At 35.4% G+C, this 13,309-nt stretch overlaps 1 protein-coding gene and 1 pseudogene across 27 annotated transcripts in view; one reads left to right on the top strand and one right to left on the bottom strand.

The window, feature by feature from the left end:
* Positions 1 to 13,309, bottom strand: part of MIER1 (MIER1 transcriptional regulator) — a gene marked incomplete at its 5' end in the record, with an annotated part of 57,433 nt that overhangs the window by 21,140 nt on the left and 22,984 nt on the right. For all 26 annotated transcript variants that reach the window (XR_014299613.1, XR_014299614.1, XR_014299615.1 and 23 more), the window contains 4 exons: positions 1,369 to 1,441; positions 5,642 to 5,706; positions 8,208 to 8,340; positions 8,921 to 9,082. Coding sequence is in view for 23 of the 26 variants with exons in the window: in XM_082686391.1 (XP_082542517.1) it covers positions 1,369 to 1,441; positions 5,642 to 5,706; positions 8,208 to 8,340; positions 8,921 to 9,082 (433 nt within the window). The remainder of the gene's footprint in view (positions 1 to 1,368; positions 1,442 to 5,641; positions 5,707 to 8,207; positions 8,341 to 8,920; positions 9,083 to 13,309) is intronic.
* On the top strand, positions 11,948 to 12,730 carry LOC309842481 (large ribosomal subunit protein eL8 pseudogene; annotated as a pseudogene). The gene has a single exon. The product of its transcript is annotated as a large ribosomal subunit protein eL8 pseudogene (transcript).

Genomic DNA, 13,309 nt, shown 5'->3' with positions numbered 1-13,309 from the left:
TGAAAATTAGAGATCTTGATCATTTACTGTGACATCTGACAATACAAACATGTTAAAATAAAACAAAACATATTGAGATAAGTAAAACTACCTTTAGCTCTAACACTAACCTGCCATATATAAAACCAAGATACTTTCCTACCCACCTACAAAATACAAAATTTTCTAAGATAGACACTGTTATTTTTCATAGTCAAAACTTTAAAAATATTTCATAAATTAGAACTAATGGCTAACTTTCAGTTCTTTAGTTGGAGAAAGAACTCCATGGTGAACATGTACTAATCATTATATAGCATATAAGGAAAGCATAGTATTTAAAATTCAATGACAAAAATAAATACAAATGCCAATGGTTCACTTACTTTTGCACACAATATACTGATAAAACATATGCAGAAAATTTCACTATGTAACAAAATCACTCCATATCCGTACCTTTAATGTTCCTGTATGTTGCAGGAATTAACTTGAAAGCACAAGTTATTACTGGTGTGTTAAAACATTTTTTATCACTAGAATTTACTGGCCTGTGCTGTTCCTTTACTGCCTCTATTTACTACTTCCCTGAAGTAGTACTTCAGAAGTACTTAAGTACTTAAGAAGTACTAATACATAAAGGAAGTTTTGGGAGAGAATATTAAAAAGGAAACAAAAGAATTCTACAACTTTGAAAGGCTCTGCCTATGTAAACTGAAATGTGAAGAAAACAACTGAAATAAAAGAAATGAAGAAAAGACTTCTAGCACTGAATGATCTCATACTACACTGAACTTCTTAAACACGCCCACACATTCTTTCTGGAACTCACCCTAAGCAAATAATTGAAACGGACCTTAAATATTTTATGCTGCTGGAAGTTGAAGTATTTATGACTTACCTTAAAATTTTTAGATAAAATGATGGAAAAATTATGTACAAGTATAGAACTTGTTTCCCAAATTATTTTACAAATAAACAAATAACAAAGTACTCAATTTTAGTAAAAGTTTCAATAAAGTGAGCTTTTTATATCATTGTTTACTTGAGTTTTTTTTAAAACCTAACAACTTCCCTTGACATAAAATAACTTAAATTTAAATTATACAGGTTATAAAAGGCTATTATTTAAAATATGAAAAAAAAAAGAAATAAAAAGCTGGGATGTTTTAAGTCACTCAGTATTAAAAAGGCATTCATTTTTTCTTGTTAGATTTCTATGGAAAAACTGGAAAAAACAGTAAACATTTCTTCTTATAGAAATAATGAAGAGTCCTCTTTCATAAATCAATAGGGTAACAAATTGTCATGATCTTATTCCATTATAAAGTAACAGTTCATCACTTCAAAAGCATGAATATAAGCTGTATAACTTTATTAATAACTCACCTTTTTCATTTTCTTTGTATCTACAAATGCCAACTGGAATCTCTGCTTGAAACATGGAGCCCACCATAATCTCCTATTTAAAAATAACATGACACATTAGTTAAGATCTAGTAACACAGATTTTATATCCATTTTCTAGCTTTACCATCTTCCTGGGTTTGTTCATGGTTTCTCTGTCATAAAAGACACAACCAGTTAACTACCTCAGAGGAGTATTATGAGGATGAATGAGTTAATAATAGGTAAGAGCTTGGATATGATTGGATGAAACATTAGTAATAATGGGGTATAATGCAATATACACAATGAATACAAACTTTACTTCAAAATACGGAGAAAAAGAAGTAAAAATGAATTCTTATAATTCAATTAAGATAACTGCAAACACCCTGAAAAACAGAAAATCCAATTCAGGTCCTTTAAGATACTTACAATCTCAACTATGGACCATGAGTCAGCATCATCAGGTCACCTGGGAAACGGTTAGAAATATAAATGCTCAGGTTCTACCTGAGACCTGAACCAGAAACTCCAGGGATGGGACTCAGCAAATAGTGTTTCAACAAGCTGTCGGGTGATTCCAACACACACTTCAGTCTGAGAACCACGGATTTAAGGTAAAGAAAGTAACAAAAAGGGTTTGTATAAAGCTCAGTAGAGGGGAAATGGATGAAACTCCAAACCAAATGGATAAGCAGGTTAGTGCCTAACTTTCACAAAACAATACAAAATGAAAATGTAACGTCCCCAAAACATAATTAAATGTTATTTTAGGAAATGTGATCATCAAATCCATATAGTCAAATCACAAATCAGAGGAAACTTGCTGTTCAGAATCTGAATCACAAATCAGAGGAAACTAGCTGTTATGAGATCACCACTGATGAGATACCACAAAACAGAGGGACCAAGATTACACAGACCCTCCCTTATCTGGTGGCTAAATGTTAGGAAAAAATTTATTACATTTTCAAAATAAAGATGTAGGCAGGAAAGGTAGAAGTTTAATGTAACAGTTTAACAGTTTAAATAACAGTTGAGGGGTGCCTGGGTGGTGCAGTCAGTTAAGCATCCAACTCTTGGTTTCAGCTCAGGTTGTGATCTTGCGGTTGTGAGATGGAGCCCTGTGTTGGGCTCTGCCCAGAGTCTCCTCCCACCCATGTGCTCTCTCTAAAATTAATTAATTAATTAAAAAAATAAGTAACAGTTTAAGTAATTCTTACCATTTGAAAAGTTCCTTTCTCCTATTTTTGCCAACCTACTGATACTAAGATCTCATTTTATCTGGTATAACTCCAAAGACCTGCTCTGTGTAATTAATTTATTGCTACAACTATATAGGAAAACCAGTCCATTTTCTAAAAAAAAGTATCACATACAAATTTTCTCTGCTCTTAAAGGAGAACTTTAACTTTTCCAGTATAAAAAAAAGAGCACCCTATCACCATTTCTTGTGCCTATTTTAACTTTACTCACCAATTCCTACCAGAGAATAGACAATTATGTTAGCAATCCTCTCTGTCTGAGGCACCTGTAAAAATATCGATGCCTGGATCCATTCCAGACCAGTTAAAATTAGAAATCTCTGGTTGAAAGCCCTGGTAATCAGTATTTAAAAGTTCTGTAACTGATTCTAACACGGAGGCAGGTTTGAGAACTTTTGGACTAGTATAAAAAAAAAACACTTCCTTTTTCCTACTGAGTTTAGGACACTTCTTTTTATCTGCCGATTTGTTCTGAAGGGAAGGGAAATAGGACTTAGGAGCATTATCTATCAAGTGTCATATGTATAATTTTCATTAAATCCTCACCAACTTCAACAAGTCTAAAATTTTTATTCTTGTATTATACCTGAGATGACATTCAAAGAAATTGTTCTTCAGGAATGCACTATTAATAAGTTCTGAGGCTATAAACTGGACTCAAATTTGATTTCAAGGCTGTTTCCTCTACCCTAGTTTCTAAAAAAATTCTGTATCTTAGAAGACACAGAAGATGAATCTGAATCTTGACAAATTTTACTACAACAAAATCATACTAAAACAAATAGTCTCGATTTACTGTGGCCTGTTTTATTACATAATTTTCCTGAGGAAGGGAATATTCCTCCATGTTCTTCCTACTCTGAGCTTTTGTTCTTTCATTAGAAATAAAATTTAAAAAAATTAAATTAAATTAAAATTTTCATTAAAAATAGTAATACTCAATATTACAATCAGTACTTACTCAAATATTCTATGGTATACTTTTATACAATTTTATACAATTTATTTGTATAATTGTATATTATGGCATACTTGTATACAATTTAAGTTGAAGAGAAAGTTTAAGAGAACACAGCTTAAAAGAAAAGATATATAAACTTGAATATATGGTAGAAAGTAACAGTTTAAGATGACTTCTAAGGTTTATAGCTCTTCATAATTTCTGCATGGTATAGGAATCAGAAAAAAAACTGTGGAGTAAAGAATGCTTGCCCAAATGGGCAAAAATAGTGGGTAACTCTGTGGTTCTTGTTTTTAGTCTTCAACCCCATCATTCATTCATCATTCATTCAAATTAATTAACACATAATGCACTGGGCTAACCTTCCCTTACCATTCTAACCCACACCTTCCTTTATCATTCTAACACACTGAGAGTTATCTTTTTTGTCTACACATATTTTTTTAAATTAAAATTCAATTAATTAACAAATGTATTATTGGTTTCAGAGGTAGAGGTCAGTGATTCATCAGTTGCATATAACATGTTCATTTTAACACGTGCCCTCCTTAATGTCCATCACCCAGTTATCCCATCCCCCCACCCCCAACCCTCCAGCAACCCTCAGTTTGTTTTCTATGTTTAAAAATCTTTTGATTTATCTCCCTCTCTGATTTTGTCTTGTTTTATTGTTTCCTCTCTTCCCCTATGCACCTCCGTTTTGTTTCTTAAATTCCACATATGAGTGTGACCATATGGTACTTGTCATTCTCTGACTGACTTATTTCACGTAATATGGTAAGATGTCTCTCTCTTCTAAACATCTCTTTGGAAATCCAGAAATGGATCAATTCTGGCAGAAGCCCACAATCCTTGGGTAGCCCAGTCTGAGTTCATTTGAATACTTCATTATACCTAATAGAAACTCTATGATATATTCTTTTATTTTAATTAGCAAGGATGTCAGCTCCTTTTAAGATTTTATTTATTTGTTAGCGAGAGAGGTGGAGAGCACAAGCAGGGGGAGCGGCAGGTAGAGGGAGAAGCTGGCTCCCTGCTGAGCAAGAAGCCCAATTTGGAACTTGATCCCAGGACCCTGGGATCGTGACCAGAGCGGAAGACTGACAATTGACTGAGCCACCCAGGCGTCCCCCAAAACCAAAAAACTTTAAACCACCACCACCACCACCAAAAAGCCACAGCAAAGGCTCAAAACTATTAATGAATTAACTAATTAAACAATCATGACATAAAAAGTGCAGAAAGGCCACTTGATTTGATGATTAGAGCTATTCTGCTTCCAAAAAAAAACTGTTTACGCACTAAAGAGCAAAAACAAAACAAAACAAAACAAAACACTCAATGGAGGTTTTAAGAGCAAAACTGAGCGAGCTATCTCAGTAAGAATGACATCATTTTTTCTATAAAAATGATCTGGTCTAATAAATTCTACCTGACATTTGACACATTTTCCTAGTAAGTTCAACTGTTTTGCAACAGCTTAAAATTAATTCTTTTACTTACCTGTATAATTTGTACAGTTATACAATTTTATAATTAAAAACTTGTCAATATGTAATCTTCAGATTCATTTTAGAAATTACATTATGCATAGTTATCGAGAAGCTCAAATCTGTCTCTTCACCCAATATGTTTTGAGTTGTAAATACTGATATTAATATGGGATGGAAAAACTTACAATCTAAATTATTAAACAAAATCTACTTAACAGAATCAAAGCCTCAACTGCTTTCCCAAATATATAAAAAAAATTTACTTGTGATACTTTTTAGAGTGCAATGAAAATCTAAATCAGCACTAGTTCAAAATTTCACTTTCTGTTGGTGGTTTGAGACTGACTTGCTCAAAAAAGTCAAATTCTTTCTAAACCATTATATTATTTTCTTACCTCAATGTATTAAGGGGAAAATCTGAATATCTACCAAACATTTAAATGTCACAAAAGGGCTTACCTCAACTTTATCAATATATAGCTAGGAAAATATTAATCATACTGGCTTTTTAATATTAATTTACCTAAACTTTGGGAAACTATGGCTCTAACTACCTTTTTCCAGTCTTCTGATGGAATATAATCTTCATCTTCTTCAGATTCTTCTTCTACTTCGCTATCTACAACAATAAATAAGACAATATACAAAATGTTTATCCTGTCCACATCTGTATATCTGTATATTATTTTTACATCTACCATTAAACATTTAAGAAGCCCTAAAAGTATTTGCACAATAGGACCAAGATATTTCTGATCAAAAAATACTCTCAGTTTAAAACAACGCAAAACAAAAAACCCATAAACTTTCTGGGACAATTCTAATCTTAGAAAACTATATTCTCAGTAAATGATTACTTCCAAAAATTTAAGAAAAAAATTGAATTAGCAGATCAAAATAATCTGTTCCCAAACCTAATTCTTTCTTCCCTAATAAAAGGAGGATTTGGACAAAACAAAAATTGGTTTCCAATCAGTGCTCCTTGAGACACTGAGAACTCTGTAGCAACACTTTGGAGAGAATGTGAAGGGAAGGCTACGTATGAAAACTTCCATCCTCCCCAACCCAACCTCTGATTTATTCAGAGCAGGCAAAGAGCCACTTGTTTATACTCTGGAGTAAAAATGTTTTTACGTAAAGGGGTAGGAAATCTGAAAACAATTAAACTGTCAGCATCTTCTCAAGTATAAAATGGTATACAAAGTTCAAAATGGTAACACTACATATAAAAATTAAATCTTTCTATGGAAAAGCTAAGACAGCTTCCATGCATACATCCCAACTAAAATACCGGATCAGAAGTATGAAATAAATACCATTTTAAGATTCAGTCACTTAAAGAGGCGCCTGGGTGGCTCAGTCGGTTAAAACCTAAGACCTTTGGCTCAGGTCATGATCTCAGGGTCCTGGGATAGAGCACTGTATCAGGCTTCCCCGCTCACCAGGGTGTCTGCTTCTCCCTTTCCTGCCCCACCCTACTCATGCTTTCTCTAATAATAAAATCTTAAAAAAAAAAAAAAAATAGATGCAGTCACTTAGCATCCCACTTTTAAACAAACTTTGGTAATTTACCTAAGAAGAAAAAGGAAAAATACCAGGCTTTCTCAAAACTTAGTATTAACATAGTAATTTCAGTAACCAATCTCTCCTTACACTGACAGATTTTTCAACTGGACCATATCTTTGACCAAAACTCACAATGAAGTACCATTAGCAGTACTACATTCACTTTTAAAGTAAATATGTATCAGAAATCATTCACATGAAGCAATAGCCATGTTCATCAGTTACAACACTGCTCCACTTCATGAGACGTTATTGTTCTTCAAGTGTTTTTTTCTTTTAAACCACAGAAATTCAGACCTCAAGTTTAAACCAGTAACACTAATGGTTGCCTTTTTCTTATCAAAGAGCAGTCATCCAGAATAATGATTCCTGCTTAGAATGAAACAACATGGAGCAGATAAAGCATGCAAATATTCAAGATACATACATTAAATGTTGTTTCAACTGCACATCTCTGACTAGATCACAACTGTAGTAAATTTAGCAGCATTCTTTCTGTGTATGACATACTCTCACCTCAAGAGGAAAGCAGTTCTTGAGAACTGGGAGCCACTGATTAGAGAAAGCAATGCTTATGAAATAGCTAAAAAAGGCTAAGAGGCAAAGAAAGTAGAAAATGAAAACTAAGGAAATGACTAGGAAAAATAATGATAATTATGAGACAAATTAAATCTAAGGAAGTGTTGGGGGTTAAAAAAACAACAACAACAAAAAAAAAACCACATTTTTTCCACAGGAGCCTGCCAGTGGGGAACAAATTGATGGACGGTTTAGTGGACATGGATTTTATTTAAGTAATCTCCACCCAACATGGGGCTTGAACTCACAACCCTGAGTTTAAGAGTCATGCTCTTTACCGACAGCCAACCAGGTGGCCCTGGAATGTCATCCTTAAGAGACATACGCATAGGCTTAGATATCATCAGACAGCTTTAAAAAACTCAGATCAATTTTATGGAGCCAATAAAACCCTTTGGAAATGCTGGTCTGACACCTTGCTTACAGAGCTCCCCACAGCCTTACCAGACCCTGCTAACAAACACTAGCTATATCTGCAGAAGTCTGGACTCAAGGACAACTGATATGGTTGCAGCCTATGTACAAGCAAGGCCCTGGATTCCTTACCTGAGAGAATGAGCCTAAGACCCTATCCAGGTTATACCAGCTCTCAAAGCATACCTATAGCCTCTTCTTGTCTTAAGATAACCTCCTGACATTGGGGACTCAATTTTGCCTCATTCTGATGTCAAATCTCCACACCAAAGTAAACATGGGAATATATGGTTAAGAAAAAAAGAAAGAAATAGAAAAGACTAAGAAAAAAAGAACATATTCAAAATCAAGTAGTAAAGTGACACAACAATCTCTGCAATCTACTCAGGGACAATGGGGCTCTAGCACTGCTAAGTGAATAACCTAGAACAAAACCCATTTACTGTTTAGCCAGATTTCAGAGTAAATGAATTCAAACAGGTGAGTGAAAAACAACTGGCATTTTACATCATACATTAAATAGTAAAAATTATCCAAACAACTGCAACCAATGATTCTTACTTGTATCGAAATATTTACATCGACGTGGGCGGATTATTTCTTGGGCATCTTGAGAAGCAACAGATTGTGATGGATCATCATTGGAAGACTGAGTTTCATCCTCTTGACCTGATGAGTCCTTTATATTCTCTTCCTGTGAATAATAAATTAAATTTAAGATGTAAGGAAAATTACTGCAGATGAAAGATTATAGAGTATTCCAAATACAACTAGAAGACTAAAGTAAAAACACTAAATGCAGGATAGTATTCTGGATTGGAACCTGGAACAGAAAAAAGGACATGAGTAGAAAAACTGGCGAAATCTGAATTGTCTATAGTTTAATTAATAGTATAGCACCAGTATCAATTTGTATTTTTGATAAATACACCATGATTATATGAGATGTAAACTGGGAAAGTTGGCTGAAGAGTACATAGGAACTCTACGTTATTTTTGAACCTCTCAAGAAATCTAAATTATTTCAAAACAAAGTAAGAAAATTGAATATAGAACTACCAATTAGCCTTTTAAAACAACAGTGGTTTTTTTTTTTTTTTTTTTTTTTTTACGTTGGTACAAATTTGTTTAGAAGAAGCACTGAAAAGAAATCTAGAATGACACAGATGAAACTATTGCTTTTCAGGGTAGATTATAGGGGACTTCCAACATTAATAAATTACTACTTAAACAAGAATAAAGACTACGATCTTAATAAATGCATATAACCTTACCTTATTTTCCCCACTACAGCCACTATTATCATCATTATCAGCATCTTCATCATCTTCCCCTTCTTCTTCCTCTTCTTCTTCCTCCTCATCTTCTTCAGGTAGTCGAATAGTACTATCATAACCATAAAGACTGAGAAGTTCATGAATTGGCATGTCTCCTTCCTAAAAAGACCAAATAAAAAGTTAATTTCTGAATAAGTGAATATTTCATATTCCTGTAATTCACAACTTCATTCCATAGAGAATACTCTTAGAACTGTATCAAGAATTTTCAAATCATAAAAGGTGAATGAAACAATTCTGAAACCCAGGAAAATCCTAGTCTTCCAAGAATTTCTAGAAGAGACTAAACCAATTCTCATTGCTAACAACAAAACCTTTAAGCATAATAAGGAAGTGACATTGTTTTAGAACTGTTCTGTGGAATCAATTCAGTGAATGTACACTGGCAGTTAACACTACGTATAGATGCTCATACTTTAAGAGCACCATACATAATTTGGGAGTGGGAAAAAACAATTAGAAAAGAGACTGGAAACTAAGTTAACAAACTCAGAAAAGGAGGTAAAATTCACAACCCAATCCAAACACATTAAAAGAAAACAGTAATGGTACATACAATTAACACTGGAGTCTATTAGCCATACGTTCTTTTCTAGGGTTACCTAAAATTACATATAAAATCCTGTAATGCAATCTTTGCTATGTATTTTACAAAACTATTATATGACCTCCATCTCACAGATGAGGAAACTGAGGCTCTGAGATTAAGCAATCTCTCCCCAGATCATACAAGTTACAAGTAGCAGAGCCAGATTTCAAGTCTTATTCCAAAAGCCCATACTCATCAGTACATCCTACTGCTTCAGCCAGGGATCACCCTAACTCCATAAAAAATATACCCTCCGAGGATGAAATGAAGAAATATCCATATGTAATGAAATGAGTCAAGTTTTCTATAGAAGGTATTCACTCTAATTAGTAGTCAAGTGATGATAAAGTAGCAGAGAAATCGGGGGAGCATTCTGACTCTAAAAAGAAAATTCAGTCCAAATCATCTGAATGTGCTACATACATTCATGTATGCCCTCTTTCCACAACCCTCTACGCCACCTCTCTCTGAGAAAAATTTAACATGCAGTTTAGAACATACAAAAAGGGCAATCACGAGACAAGACATGTTTTGTATTTCTCCAGCAGTCTTGTAGCATTATTCAGAGACAGAAGTAAGTCGCCCATGTGTTAAAAACATTGTTCTAGTACAGACGGATACATGAGATTGGATGATATAACCTGACGACACTAAACACTTAGACCACAGAGTTAACTCCCATCACTCAAAATTCGAGTATAAGAAGCAAATGATACTTACAATTTGCAAAAGTTTTCTTATAGAAAGAGGCAGGAAGAAAATGCTGTTTAACACTTGTATTTCACATTGTAAATGGATATTCTAGTTATAAATCAGTTTGTGAATGTTTCCAAAAGAGAAGTCAATTCTGAGAGCCCTGACTGATGACTTACAGCAGCCACAACCTGAAAGGTGGTAACTGTATCAGGTAAGGTACTACCATTCCAGATCAATGACTAGCTGACATATTTAACTGCTATCTCCTATTGTGTTTCTCAAAGTGCAATAACACAAACAGTGCTTGAGGTGTTCAAGAATCTAGTCCATGCAGATATCCGATCCATGTACCAACGACCTGGTACAGGAGACAGAAATCTGGAATTAGAAAATCAGGATTTAAAAAACTAAAACAGAACTTTAAGATCAAGAAAGTGGGATAAGAGAAAGAAAAAGAAAAGGCTGGCTGCATATACAATGATAACAAAGAGCCGCCATAAAGTGTCTTCTATGTGCCAGGCATTTGTGGCAAGTACTTTGATCCCACTATCTTAATCTCTCTCTTTTTTCAACAAAAGTAGAGTGAGAATATTTTGCAATCTCAACAAATCTTTAAAAGTACCAGTGGGAGTATTTACTACCTTTATTTATAAGTAAGAAAACTAAGCAGAAGGAAACTTCTTGCCCTGACATAGACTTTTTTATGATACCTAGACCTAATCCCAGCTCATATTTCCCATGAATCCACTCTGCACACAGATTAGAAGGTTTAACAATGGTGGTTACTACTATGAACAAGAGCCATGGAAGTCACTGATATGAATAAGGACCAAACCAAAGAAAACCTTCAGCATAAGTTTGCAACTAACACTTACATGGACTTGAAAAATTCACAAGAACTTCATATTTATCTCATCTTTAAAACTTCCTTAATGGGGTGCCTGGATGGCTCAGTTGCTTGGGCATTTGCCTTCAGCTCAGGTCATGATCCCAGAGTCCTGGGGCTCCTCCCTCTTCCCCTTATTCTCCTCTCATGTTCTCCCTCACTCTCTCTCAAATAAATAAAATCTTAAAAAAAAAAAAAAACAACCCTCCTTAATATAGGTTGCTATTACCTCTAATTTTTACAAGTGAGTTAAATGATGATATTTCAAAAGATCATGCGGAATAGGTATATTATTAATCAAATGTTCTCAGGCTCTCTACCTTTGGTCTATCATATTCAAGGGCAATAGAATCACCTTGAGGGCTTAGCAAAACAGAGTCCTGGCCCCCACCCCAAAGTTTCTACTATAGTAGGGCAGAGGTGGGGGCTGAGTATCTACATATTTTCTATGAGCCGGGCTATACTGATGCTCTTGGTATGGGACTACCTTGAGAACCACGTATCTCACAGTATAAGTTAACTGCAAATTTCCTTTCCATTGGAAGGTAATAAAGCTTGATCATTATCTTTAATAAAAAGTTTATTGCTAACACCTGACACCTAGCTCAGTTATGTGTCCAAAGGATAGGTGACATACTAACTGCATGGAAAGAATTTTTTTTTTTTATATCACTTTTGGGAATATGGAAGGCCTCATATTCATGGTTAGGTCAATATTTTTCCCTCCTAGGTAAGTATTTAAGAAGAATGACTTACTTTAGCTCCTCTAGCCATGCAAGATGGCTAAAGAAAGATGACTAAGGGGAAGAAGGTGGCCCCAGCTCCTGCTGTCATGAGGAAGCAGGAAGCCAAGAAGGTAGTCAATCCCATTTGAGAAAAGGCACAAGACTTCTGGTATTAGACAGGATATCCAGCCCCAAAGGGACCCCACCTGTTTTGTGAAATGGCCCACAGCGACATCTAACTGCAGCAGGATAGAGCTATTCTCCATAAGCATCTGAAACTGCCTCCTGGGATTAACCAGTGGACCCAGGCTCTGGACCACCAAACAGCTATTCAACTGTTTAAGCTGGCTCACAAATACTCACCAAACACACAAAAGCAGAGATTGTTGGCCCTGGCTGAGAAGAAAGCTGCTGGCAAAGGGGATGTCCCTATTAAGAGGTTACCTGTGCCTCCAGCAGGAGTTAATATTCTCACCACCTTAGTGTAAAACAGGAAGGCTCAGCTGGTAGTAACTGCACATGCTGTGGATCCCACTGGGCTGGCTATCTTCCTCCCTGCCCTGTGTTGTAAAATGGGGGTTCCCTACTGTATTATCAAGGTGAAGGCCAGGCTGAGCCATCGGGTCCACAAGAAGACCTGCACCACTATCGCCTTCGCACAGATTAACTCAGAAGACAAATGAGCTCTGGCTAAGCCACTGAAAGCTATCAGGACCAATTACAGTGATGAATATGATGATATCCGCCCTCACTGGGGAGGCAACATCCTGGGTGCAAAGTTGGTGGTTTATACCACCAAGCTGGAGAAGACAAAGGCTAAAGAACTGGACATCAAACCAACTAAATTTTGAGATTTCTGTACATGAAAGCAATAAAAAGTTCTCTTTCAAAGAAAAAAAAAGAAAAGAAAAAGAAAGAAACGTTACTCACTTAATTCATTTCTCAAAGAAAATTTAACAACACTTCTAATATTGGCTAAGCAGAGAACAGAGGAGAGTCAAAGTGGCTGATCACAGTACATATGGAGGAGATCTGACTGAACAGCAAGAAATAGTAACAGAACTGGCAGATAAAGAAAAGTCACCTAAGTCAGAGCAAATGACTACTGCACAAGTATAGAAACAAAAATGAATAGCTGGGTTACTGTGATTAGAGCAGAAGGTATCTGTAGAAACTAAAATGGCTGGACTTGATATTTTTACCTACTTTCTCTAGTAGGTAAGTATTTTTTTTTTTTAAGATTTTATTTATTTATTTGACAGAGAGAAATCACAAGTAGATGGAGAGGCAGGCAGAGAGAGAGGGAAGCAGGCTCTCCGCTGAGCAGAGAGCCCGATGCGGGACTCGATCCCAGGACCCCGAGATCACGACCTGAGCCGAAGGCAGCGGCCTAACCCACTGAGCCACCCAGGCGCCCGGTAAGTATTTTC

The sequence above is a fragment of the Mustela nivalis genome (genome assembly GCF_964662115.1).
Source record: "Mustela nivalis genome assembly, chromosome: 10".
NCBI lineage: Eukaryota > Metazoa > Chordata > Mammalia > Carnivora > Mustelidae > Mustela > Mustela nivalis.
Note: the sequence above shows the minus strand (reverse complement) of the source record. Positions and strands in the feature narration are given on the sequence as shown.